Genomic DNA, 18,701 nt, shown 5'->3' with positions numbered 1-18,701 from the left:
TAAAAAATTTAGTTTACTACAATATTCCCAGAGATGATGACAGCCTAGAATAAAGCTGAGATAATATGGATAAAGAATAAGAATTAGTTTCAGGGTCATGTTTGATGTAAAATTAACATGATTTAATGAATGTCTACATAGGAGTTGGATTTGGGGTAAAGAGTGAAAGAGAGAAAAAGTTAAGAACACTGAAAGTTTCTAGGGTAGGAAACTGGGGGAGATAATGATGTCATTAGTGAAAATTGAGAATAATGTGATGATTTATAGTGTAAAGTATTTGCACACACATTGTCTCATTTAAGATTATATTTATGTTATAAATTACCATTAGAGCTCTTCTGAACGCTTAATTGCTCATGAAGATATACACACCATCATGGTTTTCCGAAATATTTTCCCACCTAGTGCTTATTAGTGACTTGAAAATGTGCTATTTATATTACATCCAGCCATATTTGTTTTAAATATTTTTAGCAGTGATGATATTTTCCTCTTTAGCCCCTGTATTTGGTTTACATTTTTTTTTTGTTAGTGGTTCTTATTAAGTCTTGAAAAGATATTTGTTATCTTGTCAGTCTAAAAGTTTTAGGTCTAGTATATTTATTCACCATGTATAAAATTTACTGGAGACATAAAAGAGAAAAACTGCCATATCAAGTATCTCGTCCTACCATTAAATTTAAATAGTGCTGGGCGCCTGGGTGATTCACTCAGTTAAGCGCCAGCCTTTGGCTCAGGTCATGATCTCTGGGCCCTCAGATCAAGCCCTATTTTGGGTTTCCTGTTCAGCAGGGAGTCTGCTTCTCCCTCTGCACCTCCCTACCACTCATTCTCTCTCTCTCTCTCTCTCAAATAAATAAATAAAATCTTAAAAACAAAACAAAACCTTAAATGATATTAAAATCAGTACTATTCAAAGTCAGTTTTTGGGGATGCCTGGGTGGCTCAGTTGGTTAAGCGGTTGCCTTCGGCTCAGGTCATGATCCCAGCATCCTGGGATCGAGTCCCACATCGGGCTCCTTGCTCAGCAGGAAGCCTGCTCCTCCCTCTGCCTCTGCCTGCCTCTCTGTCTGCCTGTGCTCAGTCTCTCTGACCAAAAAAAAAAAAGTCAGTTTTTGGCTCTGATGGTGCTTTAGTCTCAAGCAAGTCTCCATTTTTAACATATAAAACCAAAACCGAAACAGGAAACTTAAGATACTCTCAAGACACCACTAACCCTCATTTGGATTGGTAAAGGTAGAGTAACTAATATTCTGTTGTTTCTTTTTTTTTTTTCCTCCTTAACTGAAGTATTCAGTGTGAGGCATTGGGAATTTAAAAGTGAACAAATCTTTGGCCTGTTAACATAAAATCTGCTGGAGAGGATGTAAACAACTCCATAGAGTAAGATGCTTTAAGGGTTATAATTCAGTTAAAAATAAAGTTCTATAGGAACTTTATTTATACAGGTAAGGGTGCAAGTCATTCTGCCCAGGGATCCAACAGAGCAGGGAGGAGGCAAAGCTTTCACAGTTTAAGTCACTTTTGAGTCGAACCATTTAAGGCTGAATAGGAATTTGTCAGCTGGAGAAAGAGAAGGACATTGAAAACATGCATGGAAAAGCAAGAAAATAACAAACAGCCTGGTATTGGCAACACAGTGCAAATTGTAAAAAAAAAAAAAAAAGAAAGAAAGAAAAATGAAGCCAAAAAACATAAGGTAGGACCTAGTTGTGAAGATCTGGCATGCCATGCTAAGGACATTAAGACTAAACATTCTGAGGTACTGAGTGAACTGATGACTTAACTCTAAGGGGAGCCTGTGTTGTATTTTCTGTATGGGTTTACTTCATGCTCTCGTTCATTCAGATCTGGACTATAATAAGACAGCAAACAGAAAGGAAGGGCAGGTGCTGCCCTCAAAGCTCAGGTTACTGCTGTTAAGGAGGTAGGAGCTTTCAAAGAAAAGGCATGTAAGGTCATTATGTGACATTTGGAATGGGGTTGGAAGGGTCGATAAGATTTGAACAAGTCTCATTTGTATTTTTGATTCTGATGAGTTGAAGGTGCAACTTTTTGCCTTTCTCACTTATAACTAGTGTATTTTCAAGATAACATTTAAAAAATAAAGCAAAAAAACACTGAAACGACAGTGGTCGTTCTTGTTTCTGTCTTCATTGCTAGAAGTTTCTTTGGGGTAGGAAAAAAACAAACCTATAAACCCTGTACATTTTTGTACACCTAATAGGGTCTTAGACCCAATTCTCAAACAATTGTTGAATTCAAATAATACTTTTGGGTTTTATTTGAATTCTAGTCCTTAAACAATCCATAGGGTTTTTTTTTGTTTGTTTGTTTTTTATTTTTATTTTTATTTCTTTTCAGCATAACAGTATTCATTGTTTTTGCACCACACCCGTGCTCCATGCAATCTGTGCCCTCTCTAATACCCACCACCTGGTTCCCCCAACCTCCCACCCCCCACCCCAACAATCCATAGTTTTTAAATAATAGTATCATGGCAATCTAAAAAAAGAGTATGTTCTTGGAAAACTAGTAAGATGAAGAAACAGATACCAAGTTACAAATCAATCTAGAATCACAAAACTATGGCATTTAATAGAAAGCTTGTTCTTGGGATACCTCCCTGGCTCAGTAAGTAGAACATGTAACTCTTGGTCTCAGGGTCATGAGTTGGAGCCCCACATTGAGGATAGAGGTTAAAAAGAAAGAAAGAAAAAAAGAAAGGAAGGAAGGAAGGAAGAAAGAAAAGAAAGCTTGTTCCTAATATTATGTGAGTGCACTGTTAGCCAAGCAAGTCAGTCCTTATGGGCTGATCACAAGCATAGAACAGACTGCATTTGTATGGAATGTAGAATGGTGGCAAGTCTGTGGTAAAAAAAGGAATGGAATTCAAGATACATAGAAGCAGCACTTTGAGAACTCACTGATGTATAATTTAAGCAATTGCCACGTTCTTAATGTTGATGAAGTGCTTATACTGCAAGGCTTTCTACAAATCCAAGCAAACATTTCTCTTGAGGAATTAACAAGCCAAAGTAATAGCAGATACCCAGAATTGAAATCACAATATCTAAGAGTATTCACAAGACTGATGAACATCTTATTACGTAAAATAGTATGCTAGTCACATTTTGCCATATATGCTCCCATGGGTTCCAAAATTAGGATTCCTCAGGCACATTTTTGTGGTTCTTATAAATTTTTACCAGGGCACATAAAACTGACCAACTTTGAAAAGACCATTAAGGGGACTGAGGTTTTTGATGAATGAACAGTAATCACCTATTTCTTAATAAATATGTACATAACAACAATAATAATAATAATAATAAACATTTTTGAAAATCACTTTCTTCTTCGAAATTGACAAAAAAATCAGAGCTGACTTGAAATAATAAATAAATTATTCTCAAAACAGAGGAAAAAGAAAAATAATGTCCGCACAATTTATTAGGTAAGGAGTCGAGACTGTATCATTATTTATGCTTACAGTAACTGGAGTAGTTGAAACACAGTTTTTATCTTTAAGTTCTTTTATCCACAATGTTGGGGAAGGAAATCCCACAGCACATATGAAAACGATTTTTCTACTGTTTTAATGTGAAGATTAATAATTATCTGCGTAATTATTTCCACACATTTTTCCCCTAAAATATTCTGATTGTTAAATATCAGTGCCTTCTTTCCCCTAAACAACACTTTATTAGTGAGGTGGAAATCTGATTTTAAATGCTACTGGGGTGATTAAGAGTCTTTTTAAAAAATTACTCCTGACACGGAGCGGTTGGGACCGGCGCTCACAAAACTACACTTTTTTTTTTTTTTTTAAACTGGAGAAGACGCTCTAGAGCAACTGTGGAGAAGCCGCTTCTGAGGTAAACAGAATTTTAGAATTTTTGAAATAAAGTTTCTGTTTTCAAACTTGAAAAGAGGGAAAAAGAAAGAGAGAGAGAGAGATTCTGACTTTCCCCTTAATTCTACCAAAGGGAAGAAAATATTTAGAGCCGCTACGGTCCAGGTACCAGCAAGAGGCGCTAAAAATAGACAACGTAACCGCCCTTGGTGAGCTGTACTTTGAGCGAAAGACAGAGCTCCCGGCTCAAGGCAGGGTGGGGGCGGGGCCTATTCGTGGGGCGTGTCAGGGGCGTGTCACGGGCGGGACTTTTTCGGAGTCTGGGGTCAAAACAGCTTCAAGGGGCGTGTCAGGGGCGTGACCAGGGCGTCGAGGGCTGGGGTGAGGCGGAGTCGCCTGGAGCCTACTTCGAAGACCAGCCGGCAGGCACCTCAGAACCTCTCGGTTCGCAGTCATGTCGCTCACGCACTGCAGCGCGCGGGGTGCGGAGTTCAGGGAACCTCTCTGCTTTTTACTGCCTGTCGAGGACCCTGATTCCCAACCCCCTAGTAGTAAGCGGCCACGTCTAACGGAACCGGGCAGTGCCTCTGAGGCGCAGTGGAGGCTCCCTTTGGTGCCTCGCTTGTCTGAGGTGGAAAAAGTCTGGCAGTTGCCGCCCAGACCCGTCAGGGCGCCCTTTGTTTCAACTAACGTGATTTTTGGTCACTCCACAGACTCTTCTGCGGGGAAACCCGTCAGTGGGGAGCAGATAGCTAATCTGCGATGCCAAAATGGCAAATCGGAGATGAGTGGTTGTTTGCAGTCTCTCCCCTCACAAAGTTTTGATTCTGGCTTGAGGGCTTCTGGAAGGTCTCCTGAAGCAGGGCTGTGTGACAACGAGGTTTTCAGGGCGCGCTGCGGCGATGGCGCTGAAGCCCAGGCCGGTTCGCTTCTGCCCAACGCCTCTCTACACGATTTACCCGGAGTTAAGGACGCGGACGGAAACCAGTATTTAGTCCAAGGGAGAGACAATATTCAGGAAGACCACTGTTGTGTAAAACAGACAGAAAACCTATTTAGGGATGTCACCTTTCCCAAGGAAACCAAATCAACATTTCATGATATTAAGAACAGGTGTAAAGTTGACAGTGTTAGGCCATCAAATAAAAAAGAAAATAACATTTCAGCATCAACACTAAATATCTCAAAATCTCAAAACCAGCCCAGCATAGAAATCGCCAAAGCCAGCTATTTTAGAGATAGCAGCACAATAAGTATCCCTGAGTTTCCAACTGATTTAAATAGCAAAATGTCCTCCATCTATTTAAAGGAAATAGCAAAGAAAAAGAATGACAAAAACGAGGCATATGTTAGGGATTTCACAAACATTTACTGGTCCAAAAATAGACCTGATGTTAAGAAGCAAAAGTTACAGGATGATAAAAACATTGTGGAAGCCGATGCAGAAAATATTTTTTCTGCATGCTATGAAAGTAACCACCAGTCACTCAGCAACCAAAATATTTGTGTGAGAAAAAAAGACTTGATCAGTTTAAACTACTATAACCACAGTAGTATCATATCTGATGTAACAGACTCTGAAAAGGATTTCACTATAATACTAAGGAATGCAAACTTGGGAGAAGTAGAAACATGCCTGGACATTTACATTTTTACCGGATCAGAAAACTCTCAAAGCCAGGACTGTAACATTAGACATGTTTTGGGAAAAAAGAGGGCAAGTTGTTGGATTATGGATAATTACAAGACTCAAAGTGAAAATAGTAAGACAACTGGAGAAAAAATGAATTTTCTACAATTATTAGAAATAGATAATTTAAGCAAAGAAGATTATCACTATCCAAAAGCCATGAAAACACATGAAAAACAGCCCAAACCGCTCATGGTAGGAACACTTGGTAGCCAAAAGGCTTTAATAATTTTATTTTGGTTAAATGGTAAGGGAGAAAACAGTAATATGCTAGAGTTAAAATATACTACACAAAAAGACTTTCATTTAAACAATATTTTTAGAAGTTTCATTATGGCAATTTTTTATTTTCATGAAAATATTTCAGGAAATCAAAAAGATGATAATATTTTAATCTGGTGTGAAAATTTCAAGGATAAAAAGGAAACTGAACTTCAAAATCTAATAACTAAGAATATGAATGTCATTAGAAAGAATATGTTATGCATGTATTTACAAACTAGTGTTTCAGAACCTTTAAATAGCATATTGAAAAACAACATAACGTCTTTGCTCAGTAACTGTGAATCTTTAATGAGAATTGAAAATGATTCTAAGTTAGAGGAGCGATGCATTGTCAAATGGTTAGTGCATTTGCATTTTTCAAAAAACATAGAGGAAAATCATATTGTAAAGCTAGCAAGGATTTCAACTTTTTCAAGACTATTAGAAGATATGAAACCTATGTTAGAAAAAAAGTTAGTTAAAACTGATCAAGATTTTGAGGAGTCTAAGAAAAAAACCATCAATTCCTTTTGTCTGACAACTAAAAACAAACATATTCCAATTTTTGAAACATATGAAAAAATTCCTCTTTTAATGGATTTTGATGAGGAGGAGGAAATTTCTTTGACAAAAGAAATTTACAAGAATAAGAGTTTTCCTGAACAATTCATAAATGAGGAAAATTGGGTTCACTGTAGTCCTAATACTGTTACAACACATGTTAAGTCTGGCTCTCCATTTATACAGAAAGGCCGTAGACACGTTAGTGAAAAATTTTATGAAATAAATACGTACAACCCAGATTTAGACACTGAAAGAAAAGAGGAGTGTGCTAAGATCAGTAGCTTTAATTTTAAGTGCATATTTGAAGATTTCTTCAATATTAGGCAACTGGCCGTACCAACAAACCCCGACTTAAAACATAGTGAACAAACCAATCCTAGGACTCTAATCGAAGTGCAAAATGTTATGAACTTGCTAAGTGAAATCAAAGGAAAAAAACATGACTTAATTTTGAAGGCAGAAGTAAAAGTCATGGCACAAAGTTTACCCAACAGTTGTCAAGTTAACAAAGATATTAAGATAGAAAAGGAAGAGAAAAGTAATTTCTATTCAGTGGATGGCATGTTTTCTATGCAACCAGTTTCCTTAATGAGTAAAAAAGTAAATCTGGAAGAAACGAAATATGTTAATCAAAATGATGTGGCTGACAGAAATGAATATGAGAGTGTTTTGCAAGACAGTGAGTTGGCTACTTCAAAGCATTTTCATCCAAAGAATGATTCTACAGAATGTGTTAATCATCAATTTGAAACTGATTTGAGTCTAGGAAACAATGAATGTTTTCAGGACTTAACTGCTGAGTGTTTATCAACAGAAGCTCTGACAATAGTGAATGATTGTGAGATGAAGAGTAAATTTGATTTAGTACTTGAAGAACTTCATATGTTTCACGAAATTAGTAAGGAAAACAAAATTCCAAGTGCTGTGGAAACAAACAATGGGCAAGAAAATTACTTTAGAGAAAAGAATGATATTGAAGAGGTAAAAATGGAGATAAAAAAAGATTTGAAAATGGTTACAGTCAACAAAGTATGTGAGTCTTCCTTGCTCTGTGATGCTAGAACATGTCCTAACATGCCTAAAAGACACCGAGGTTCATTTAAATGGAAAACAATACCCGATCGTGGAGAACAGGAAGTTCCAAATGAATATAGCTGTCCAAGAACCCTGGAAGAGGAATTTTATTCTACTTCCAAGGAAGGTATGAAATTAGTGTTAAAACGTTTTTTCTCATGATTGAAAAAAATTGTTGCCTTTTATCTGTGTAGGCCAAATACATAATTTTTTGAAAAAAGGAGAGCGAGGTAAAGAGTAAGACAATATTTACAGATGCACATTATTTTCCTATGAAAGCCTGGCTGGTCAAACACTAAATAATACCCTGAAGTTGAACGACACAAGTGATGAATTTTTTTAAAAGGAGCCTTGGTGAGACCTGCTTCTGCTTCATTTATTTAATATTAGAAGCCAATAGGAGGAAACATTTTTGAGAAATTAATTTATTTATAGTATTAACATTTTGTGTAAAAGTTACTTTTTGCTGTAACATATTGATTTTTATTTGCAGACTGTGAAAAACCTTCACCTAAAAGGCCTGCTTATTTCTCTGATGAACTTGAGGGAAAATCTACTTATTTACTGAAGGGAGGTAAGATTTTTGGTTATTTTCTAGAATACCTTCAGAGATGATTTTTGCATTTTGTATTTTTTAGCATGAGGAGAATATCCTCAGGTTGTGAGAAGATAAATACAAAGATTTATCACTTTTGTAACCATTAAATTTTACTGATGCACATTCCAGTAGTTATAAATCAGTTAAAAATTAAAATGCCACTTAGAATATTGCTGGGAAATGTGCTCTACAAAACCATAGTTCTGTATTTGCAGTGATGCATTGCAATAACTAGGTGATGAAGTGTGTGGGTTTTTGTTGTTGTTTGTATGTTTGTTTTGTTTGTTTGTTTGTTTTTTGGCTAATATACACATCTAATGTATGTAACATTAATTGGCAAAACCAAAAGAGGCATTTATCTAAGTTGGATTTTCATTGATGAGATGTTATTCCCAATTACATATTTTTTTGTCTATGTTCCTTATTATGGGGATTTATATATGAATATTTTATTTAGTAATTAAAAAGTTATTATCACTTAGATATGTTAACATGATCTAGGACTATGACATTTAAAATTTGATTAGTACTAAAGAATAAATCTAAAGAGAAGTTAAACAACTAACTTTATCCATTGCCTAAAAGGTCTACAACACCTGAATAAAACACGCTAAGTTTAATATCCAATTTTTAAAATTTTTAAATTTATTTTTAAAATTTCTTTTCAGTGTACCATAATTCATTGTTTATGTACCACACCCAGTGTTCCATGCAATACGTGCCCTCCTTAATACCCACCACCAGGCTCACCCAACCTAATATCCACTTTAACTTGTGATATCAATGGGAGTGAGGTAGAGGTAGGGTTGAAATTAGGAAACTGTTTTCTAAATGACTTTTTCATATGGTCAGAAATTGCTGGCATTACACCACAAGACTAGATCTAGAAAAAGTAATGATATAGGTGAACATATTAACCAAAACATCTTTAGTCATGCATTATTCCTCAAAATATTTTTCCTGAACTTTCGTCATCTGTAGGATGTATCCTTGATAACTTTATTCAGTCACTTGAAAACTGTACCTGTTTCTCTCTTCTTAGTTTACAATGAGATAATCTTAAAAATTAATCCCATTCCATGGAAGGTCAAGAGCCCCTCGGTAGTCTCGTCTCCTTTGAATAAAGGGAATAATTGAGAGAGCGATACACTGAGATTCAAAACAAAGTGGTAGCCTTAGCCTGGAAAGGAAATAGGTTGTTTCTTCTAGGACAAACAGGAAGAGATTGGGTTTAGGCAAGTATTTTGAGATAGAAAGGAAGAAGAGTAGGTAGCTCATACTCCTATTGTCATCATGGTCATAATTGTAACAATGGAATGGATATATGAGGAAAATTGAAGTATGTACACAAATTGGAAAAGAAATGTTACATTTGTTGGGAATATCTGAACCCATAATACTCGAGTACGCTTTTACAAGAAAAAGAGCCTTGTCATGAAACATGAAAAATCATATGGACAGTCAGAGTTATTTAGTACTATGTTAAGACTGTCCTCTTGGATTTACATTCGAAGTGCATAAAAAAGGAGCGATTTTCCTGAGACTTGTTAAAATCCATAGTGTAAGGAAAAAGTTGGGAAATGGTGTGAAGCAGAGCTAGCAAACAAGGACTAATTCTGCCTAGGTAGAGTGGGTGACTGCTTATGCAGTGTGGTCTTAAAGGCATTGGGAAATGGTTGGCTTCACAGTGATGCTGAAGTGTTTTTTATATTTATTCAGTTGTCATCATGATGCCTCCAGTTAAATCTACCTCTAATATTTCCAGTGCATCCGGATTCACTCTGTTTCTCTCTCCTTTCTCTGTGGTTTAGAAAATGAAAGTAGTTTGAAATTATTTTGAACATGTGAAATATGACAGCCAGTCAGTGCACATGGTGCTTTATATATCATTTAGCACCCAAACTTCCCTAACTTGAAGGTATATACAAATCACCAGGGTGTCCTGTTCAATGATTCTGATTCTTTTGTGCGGTAGGCCCCAAGATTCTGTATGCCCAACAAGCTCCTAGCATATGTAGATGCTGCTAGCCTGTGGACTGTATTTTGACTTGCAACAATTTAGAAAACATTTGAGTTAATATTATCTCTAAAAGATTACTAATCCATTTTATGGATTTTTTTTAAACACTGCTTTTTTAACTTAAGTTCAGTTAGTTAACACTGAATTTTAAAATAAATAATTTAATGCTTGAACATTTAGAATTGTTAAATAGTACAAAGCAATAAATTAATCTGGTGGACAATAATAATAAAAGTAATAATAAAATAATAAAATTACTTATAATATAAAAGGAGGAAATCCAAGGAAACAAAGAAGCATATCCTCATAGCCACAGCTTGATGACTCTTTAAGGGCATATGCTTTGCAAAGAGCCTGCTGTTGATACAAAGTGGTTTGGTGATTTCCTACCCATTGCAAAATTACCAGAAGTATCTTTTATATTAGACTACGAGAGAGGAAAGCTATTCTTTGAAAAAGTAATCAAGTAGACTAATTCTTGCTTTGTTCTGAAATCATAATCTCATAATGAAGAAGTTCACTTAGCATAAATTTCTGAAATTATCTAATTTATAAACAAATCCAGTGTATCAGAAATGATCCAACAATTTTGTTTTATTTGGACAATCCCTTTTTCTGTAAAAACTGAAAAAAACTAGTAATATGCTTTTTCTCTTACTTTTATAATTAACTTTATACTTTTAATGTTGAACAAAGTATCATAAACTGATTTATAACTATTTTTGTGGTAAGTTCTTTCTCCCTGTTTATATATAGTTAAACTTTGTATTTTATTTCATTAATGTTTACACAGATAAACACACAGTTTCTACTTGGTTCAGCTTAGTAGAAATCATGCCGTTTATCTTTTGTTAAAAGTATTATTAAGTTGATTACACCATTTTTAGTAAAATATGCTATTATATTAAGATCATACTACTTGATTAAAGCTGGCTTAAAGTTTGATACATTTTTAGCTTTACATATGTGCCCACTGTTTATTTTTTTTAAAAAAGCATTTGGAAAATTAAAGATATTTTTGTGTTTCATTATCAAGAATGTTGATCCTACCTGTCTGGTCAACCGTTCGTTGTCCATGAAATGCTTTGAACTTTGAATATGACTGTACGATGTTATATAAAAATTTCAAAATTAGAGCCCTCCATTTATATATAATAGTGAAATGTATTTGTGCAGTATCGTTGATAATAATCTCCATTAGAAGCCAAATGAAATCATTAATAGTATAACCTACAGTTAAGCTTCTAGTAGAGAAATGACTTGGTTTCTAAAGCCACAACATCAAGTTAACTGTATAGTTTTGCTGTTGTTAAGTCAAACTGCCAGACTGGAATGTTGATTTTATTTAGTTGCTATCTTATGTGGGCAAGTTACTTAACTTCTGTTGTGCTGAGGTTTTCACATTTTAAAAATGGAGATAGGATAAGCAAACTGATGCATTTAAAGCATTTAGCTCAGTGACTCAGAAAATATTGCTAGATGTTGATGAGAAGTAGAATTATTTAAGCTTAGAAACAACAAGTAATTTTTATTCCCTCATGCACTTTTATTGTCTTATATTTTAGGTAGTAATTTTTCACATGGAATTTCAAGAGTACTACCTCTTAAGACCTGCAGTCGACCAATAAGAATTGGTTTGTCAAGAAAAGCTAAGCTTAAACAACTTCATCCTTATTTGAAGTAAATGTTATGAGAACTTAAAAGAAGGCACTGGACTTTAATATTTCAAACCATTTCACATTTATAAATCTTTTGTCTCTTACTTTGGTTAAATGCTTTCTCCTGGTTGAGAGTTTTGAGCTTTATTTATTATGAAGTATGCAGAGGATTTAGTGTGTGTGTGTTTTTTTGTGTGAATTAGATAATTGCCTTTAAATGTTTAAAAAAATTTCATTCTTGTTTTCATATTATTATAATATGTACATTAAAATCATTTCATGATCTCATAAAACATGTCAACTTATATTTCATGATATGTATGTGTATAAAGCTTTTATGGAGAAGAGTGATATAGCCTTTATAGGTTTCTCAAAAGGATCTGTAATTCATAAAAAAGGTAAAAAAAAAAAAAGAAAAAACAAAACACCGTTTCAATCCACTTTCCTTAATTTATCAAGTGAAAAACAGAGGTGCAAAGAGGATGGGTACGTTTTTAAGAACACAGAATTAGTGTCTGGATTGGGATAGAGGCACTCTCTGAAGAATTCTTTCCTACTTTTCTTTGCATTCATTTTATAATTTTTATTTCATTCCCCAGAGTCTATCTTTGGCCCCAGAGCAGAATTATGATCATGTAGTTAATACCTAATAATTTATTCATTCATAAAACAGATACATTTTAATACTACCATTGTGTTAAATTCAGAGATAGAATACCGAAGAAGATATGTAAAGAGCCTGCTATATGGAACTAATTTTCTCTGCTTGAGAAAAGAAATGTAGAGGTAAAGAAATGTAGATTATACATAATTTAAAGGTAGCCATCAGTAGAATAATTCTTTTCAAAACACTATACAAAGAAGTAAGGATAAAATAGGCTAAGTAACAAAAAGTAAGGGAAGGAGGCATCAAGAAAACATTAAAAAACAGAATGCATACAATACAGAAGGAAGACTAAATGTACCAATTCACAAAACATATGTGACTGGATGGATTAAATTATCCTATTACAAGCTAGGATTCTGAAACACACTAAAAACATCTCAAATTCAGCTATAGTCTTTAACTACCATCCCCCAGCCATGTACTTTCCAACTTCAATATCTTGTTCTGATTTCTTTTTCCCGGGCAGAACTCACCACATTCTTAAACACTATAAACATCTTGTTAGAATGAATGCAAGTTCCTTGAAGGCAAGATTCTTTCCTCTCCACAAACTAGTATAGCCCAAGTGCCTAGAATAGTATCTGACCTTTGTAAGTACCCATAAAATAGTGAATGAATGAAAGAATTTCTACACCTGCTCATAATTCCTATGTCTTTTAAAATTCTTCTTCTTTTGTATTTATCTGAGAGAGAGCACAAGCATGGACAGAGGGAGAAACAGACTCGCTGCTGAGTGGGAAGGAGCCCAATGCAGGGCTCAATCCCAGAACCCTGAGATCATGACCTGAGCCATCCAGGTGCCCCTTTTTGAATTCTTAATAGCTTATAACTTTGGGCAAGTCCTTATTTCTAAAAGCAGTATAACAATAGCTCATGGGATCATTACAAAGTTTAAATGAGCTAGTATATGTTATGTATTGATAATAGCTCTGATATATAATAACTTCTCAATAATGAACACCAACATGCTGATACATAGTAACTACTCAATAATTAATAATCATTAGAATGGTTGACTTTTTCTTGAAAAAATTTTTTTTTGGGGGGGATCATGATTTAGAGTGTTTCCAGGAATATGCCTATTCCTTTTACTTTTTTTTCTAAAAGAGTCCTCATATATCTCTTTTTTTCTTCTTCTTATTATTATAAGGCTCATTTGGATTTTTTCCTTTTATCTTTTTACAAGGCAAACCTCATCACAATCAAGATTTGTCTCAAGGCCCCTGGGTGGCTCAGTGGGTTAAGCCTCCGCCTTGGGCTCAGGGTCCTGGGATTGAGTCCCGCATCAGGCTCTCTCTGTTCGACAGGGAGCCTGCTTCCTCCTCTCTCTCTCTGCCTGCCTCTCTGCCTACTTGTGATCTCTCTGTGTCAAATAAATAAATAAAATATTAAAAAAACAAAAATAAATGATATAGAAACTGATAACAACAAAATGGTTTTTTTGGGGACTAGCAGAGAATTGCATTCCAAGATATGCATGTTATGACAAAATTATAGTCCAGTCTGGAGAACAAAGATAAGAAACACTTATAGAGGAAAGAGAGGAGTTGGAAGGGGCTGTTATTAAAATAAAATTGAAATTATTGGGAGTTCAAAGTGGAGTGGCTTTTCATGGGCAAGCTGTGGATGTCTCTTGGCTGGGCTGTTGCCAGGCAAGGAGAAAACCTTTTTTCCTCCTACAGGGCTAGTAAAGTACAGCGTTCTTTGATTGAGAATGCAAGATATGCTCTTTCTCTTGAGGTCTGCAATTGACAACCAAGGATAGGGCATAAAAGATCTTTCCCTTCTGGCATCCTGACTCTCAATTTTTTTTTTTAAAGATTTCTTTATTTATTTTATGGGGGTGCAGGTGGAGAGATCTCAAGCAGACTCTCTGCTGAGTGTGGAGCCTGCTGCAGGACTGGATCCCATAACCCAGGAAGTCATACACTTAACTGACTGAGCTACAAGGCACTCCACTGACTCTATTTTAAATGAAGTTTCCTTTATTCAGTTTTACAAAGTGTACAACCACTGCTGGTTCTCTCATATGCCAAACGACGTGTAATTTTAAACTCCTCACCCCTATGTAAAAAACAAAATGCAAAATGCAAAACTCTCTCTTGCTAGTTTTATTAAAGACCCTTTCTCCCAGTACTTCCTATCCAAACACACATATAGGCACACACAAACAGGTATCACCTTACCCTCTCTCCCTACTTCTGTGAGTTCTTGCCTTTGGAATTAGAAAGCTAGAGGATAGGAGGGAGGTAACATTTTAGCTCTTACGTTTTTGTGTCTTGATGGCCAGGTTTGGAGAGGCTGCACCGATGGCTATGGTAGAAGATATTTTAAATTGAAATCCATTCTCCTTCCACCTGTTCCCTTCATCTTTATTCCTAAAATGTAAAAGTTGAATGCTTACAGACCAGAAGAAAAATAGTCAAAGGATGAAAAAACCATTTAAAAATACTTGCTTTTATTTAACCTTAGAATAAATCTCTGTGCTACTTCAGTTTAAATTAACAAGCTTATGGAGGCATAACTGTGAGCGTGAGAAAAGAAGAGGAACATTCTATTAAAACAACTTGTAAAAGTTATGTTGATAGTACCTGAAGTATAAACATAAACCCTGAGTTAATATCTATTTAACCTTGTTTAGTTAAGCAAAATGTGAAACAAAATATGTAGAGAAGTTGATTTTTAGTTCCATCTACATTGCCACATAAAAGAATATTTATAGAGCCAGCCATCATTTTGGAATTTTTTTTTAATAACACAGACATCACACACTTTCACAGGCATGTAATAGTTCATGACTTAATGTATACTACTACCAGTTAGTGTATACTACTAAAAAAGGTATCTTTTGGGCTGAGAGGACTAAGATATAAAGATGTCAGAAGGGTTCCAAATCATAGTTACTTCACTTTGTTGTAAAATATGTCATTGTTTCAGACTATCCTTGCCAGGATATTCCTATTTCATGTGTTTTGTTGTTGCTGATGGTGGTGGGTTTTTGTTTGTTTGTTTGTTTGTTTTTTAAAGCATAGGCATGTGCTATAACAGCAAATTCAGAAGAAATGGTAACTCAACTACTGCACCTATCCAGGCTATGGGCAGAAGAATAAACTCATGATCTAAAGTCTCTATGATTATAATATTTCTGTAATTTTATAAATTTTTACAGTTTTGGACTATGTGTATTTTTTTTTAAATGGAAGTATCCAGATGGGATGCCAGGATGACTCAGAGTGAGTGACTCCTGGGGTTTGTCTCAGGTCACCATCTCAGGGTCATGGGGTTGAGCCCCGAGTTGGGCTCTGTGCTCAGCCCAGAGTCTACTTGAGAGTCTCTCCCTACGCCCCTCCCACTGCTTATGCTCTCTGTCTCTCTTACATAAACAAACAAACAAAATCAGTTTTTTTTTAAAGGGACATATTGGGACTTCTTCCCTGAACTTGACTCATAACTGTCTATTCAGCCTCTCTATTGTGATGTCTAACAAGTTTCTCAAACTTAAGATGCCCCAAACTGAGCTTCTGCTATTTCCCCCTAACTCTTCCTCCAGGCCTTTCATTTCAGTGAATGGTCACTCCATTCATTCAGTTTCTCAGCTTAGAAATCTTGGAGTAATCCTTGCCACTTCTTATTTTCTCATAACCTGTTGCTGACCCATGAACAAACTCTATTGGCATTAGCTTCTCTTGCCAGAATGATTACAGTAGAGTCCTAATAGGTCTCCCTGCTTTAGTACCTGCTGCCCTTCAGTCTATTCTGAACACATTAGCCAGAATGATTCTTTAAAATATGTCATAACATATCACAGCTCTGTTCAAAACCTTCTACGGGCTTTCCATCTTACTCGGAGGGAAAAAAAAAATCTTACTTACTTTTATATGTCATCATCTGACAGTGATCTCTCTTACTTCCCTAAAGCCCTCTCTGCTATTTTCCCTTTGTTCATTCTGCTGAAACCACACTGACTTTGCTGCTACTTGGATACATTAGGAATATTCCTGCCTCAGGGACTTTTTACTTGCCTTTTCTGAAATGTTCATAAGTTATCTGTATAGCTTGTTCTGTACTCCCTTCCTTGAACTTCACTTAAATGTCACCTTGTTAGTGTGCTTTTTCTTCCTGCTAACATTCATATGCCCCTTCCCTGCTTGTATCTTTTCCTCCTTAATACTTTGCTATCAACATTCTCTGTCTGTTACATATTTATTTTATTTATTGCTGTCTTTCCCACTGGATTTTAAACTCTTTGAGGGCAAAAGCGTTTCCCATTTTATTACTGTATCCCCAGTGCCTAGGTGCTTGACATAATAAATGTTAGTTGAAAACAAGAGTGAACAATGCCAACAAGAGTAAGTTTGTCTTAAACACATTGCTCTGCAAACTTTTCTTCTTGAGGCATATAACTGTCCTAGAATACCAAAGGTCTCTTTGGTATACTTTGTTGCAATGTCTACTAGATCCAAGTATGTGAATGCAAAGATTGGATCTAGAACAGTAACTATGTATCTTTCTTCAGAAATTAGACATTAACTTGTCAGAATTTTAAACGTTTTTCTCTTTAAATTTAAATGAAGAGAAAAATCAGTTAAAGCTAAAACATGGATGTATAATCTAGAAAACTAGATTATAAAAATACTTCTCAAAATTCAATTTTCTCTCTGATCCCATTTAAGATCTTTATAAATAAAGTCAGTATAATAAATAAAAATTTCCTATTTACTTATTCTTTTGTGTTAGTAGAAAAGAAGTATTATTTTTATTTATTTTTGTCCCTTTACTTTTATATTTGCCCTTTAAACAATCTCTTAAGCTTTATTTTTTTTTTAAACAATATTTATTTTTGAAAAGTTAGTATCTAGACATGGTACTAAATGCAAAGGATGAAAAAAAAAAAAAAAGAAACAATGAATACAAGTACTCCCACCCCTTTTGCCACTTAGCTATCTAGTCTTCCTCCACAGAGGAAATAATGGTTAACAATTCATTTCCCCTATATATTTCCATGAAAGAATAATATGTTATTATTAATAAGCATATAAAGTATTTTTAGTTGTTTTTTTATACCCATTTTTTTACAGCATACTTAATAAATTCAGTAATTTATAAATTTCAGCATGTTAAAAATGTAAGATTTATGGGCACCTGGGTGGCTCAGTTGGTTAGGCCACTGCCTTTGGCTCAGGCCATCTCAGGGTCCTGGGATGGAGCCCCATGTTGGGCTCCCTGCTCAGTGGGGAGTCTGCTTTTCCCCTCCCCCCTTTCCTCTCACTCCTGCTTGTGTTTTGTTTTGTTTTTTTTCCCCTCTCTGTCTCAAATAAATAAAACTTTTTTTAAAAAAAATTAAGATTAAAAGGAGAAAAACATTTTAATGCTAAAGAAACTGAAACTTGAAAAGAAGTCAAATGCATTTAATGAATTAGACATTTTGATGAAATTTATGGTAATTTTAAAGTATTTTTAGAAATTCTGACTTTTTTAAAAGTTCTTAATACTATTCTAACATAACACTTAGGTTTATATTTTAGTAAATATAGTTTTATAGCATGCTTAATCATATAATCCATAATCTTTGTGATTGGGACACCTGGGTGGCTAGGTCATTAAGCGTATGCCTTTGGCTCAGGTCATGATCCCAGGGTCCTGGGATCAACCCCATATTGGGCTCCCTGTTCAGCAGGAGGCCTGCTTCTCCCTATCCCACTCCCCCTTCTTTTGTTCTCTTTCTCACTCTGTCTCTCTCTGTCAAATAAATAAATAAATAAAATCTTAAAATAAAGTAAAATAAAATAGTTAAAAAAAATCTTTGTGATTGATTCTGCTGCCCATCTATTTGCCATTCCAATTTCTCCTTTATTTCACTGCTTTACATCCAGTAGCTTAATTTCTACTCATTTCTTTTGTATGCTTCTAATTGTATGTTTATACACAATCCCTTTCTTCTCTCCTCAGAGTCTTTATCTTTCTTTACCCTACCCTGCTTCCTTTGACCAGAAAGAATGCTATTCTCTTTTCTTTTTTAAAGATTTTATCTATTTATTTGAGAGAGAGAGAGAGCAAGAGAGCATTAACAGGGGGACAGGCAGAGGGACAAGTAGACTCCCTGTTGAGTGGGGAGCCTGATGGTGGGTGGGGGTCAATCTCAGGACCCCAAAATAATGACAGGAGTTGAAGTCAGATGCTTAACCGACTGAGCCACCCAGACACCCCCAGAAAGGACACTCTTAAGAGTCACTGAGGATTTTGACAATTTTTCAGTTTGCATTTTTTTAAATTGTTGGCAGCCTTCCATCCTTGAAACCTTCACTCTGTG

At 35.2% G+C, this 18,701-nt stretch overlaps 1 protein-coding gene across 1 annotated transcript; it reads left to right on the top strand.

The window, feature by feature from the left end:
• Positions 1-4,310: 4,310 nt before the first annotated feature.
• RAD51AP2 (RAD51 associated protein 2) lies at positions 4,311-11,781 on the top strand (the record flags this gene model as incomplete). The annotated part of the gene is made up of 3 exons (XM_082743646.1): positions 4,311-7,575; positions 7,942-8,022; positions 11,632-11,781. The coding sequence occupies 3 exons, from the start codon at positions 4,311-4,313 to the stop codon at positions 11,748-11,750; spliced, it is 3,465 nt and encodes a 1,154-aa protein (XP_082599772.1). The 3' UTR covers positions 11,751-11,781.
• Positions 11,782-18,701: the final 6,920 nt, after the last annotated feature.

The sequence above is a fragment of the Mustela nivalis genome (genome assembly GCF_964662115.1).
Source record: "Mustela nivalis genome assembly, chromosome: 8".
Lineage (NCBI taxonomy): Eukaryota > Metazoa > Chordata > Mammalia > Carnivora > Mustelidae > Mustela > Mustela nivalis.
Note: the sequence above shows the minus strand (reverse complement) of the source record. Positions and strands in the feature narration are given on the sequence as shown.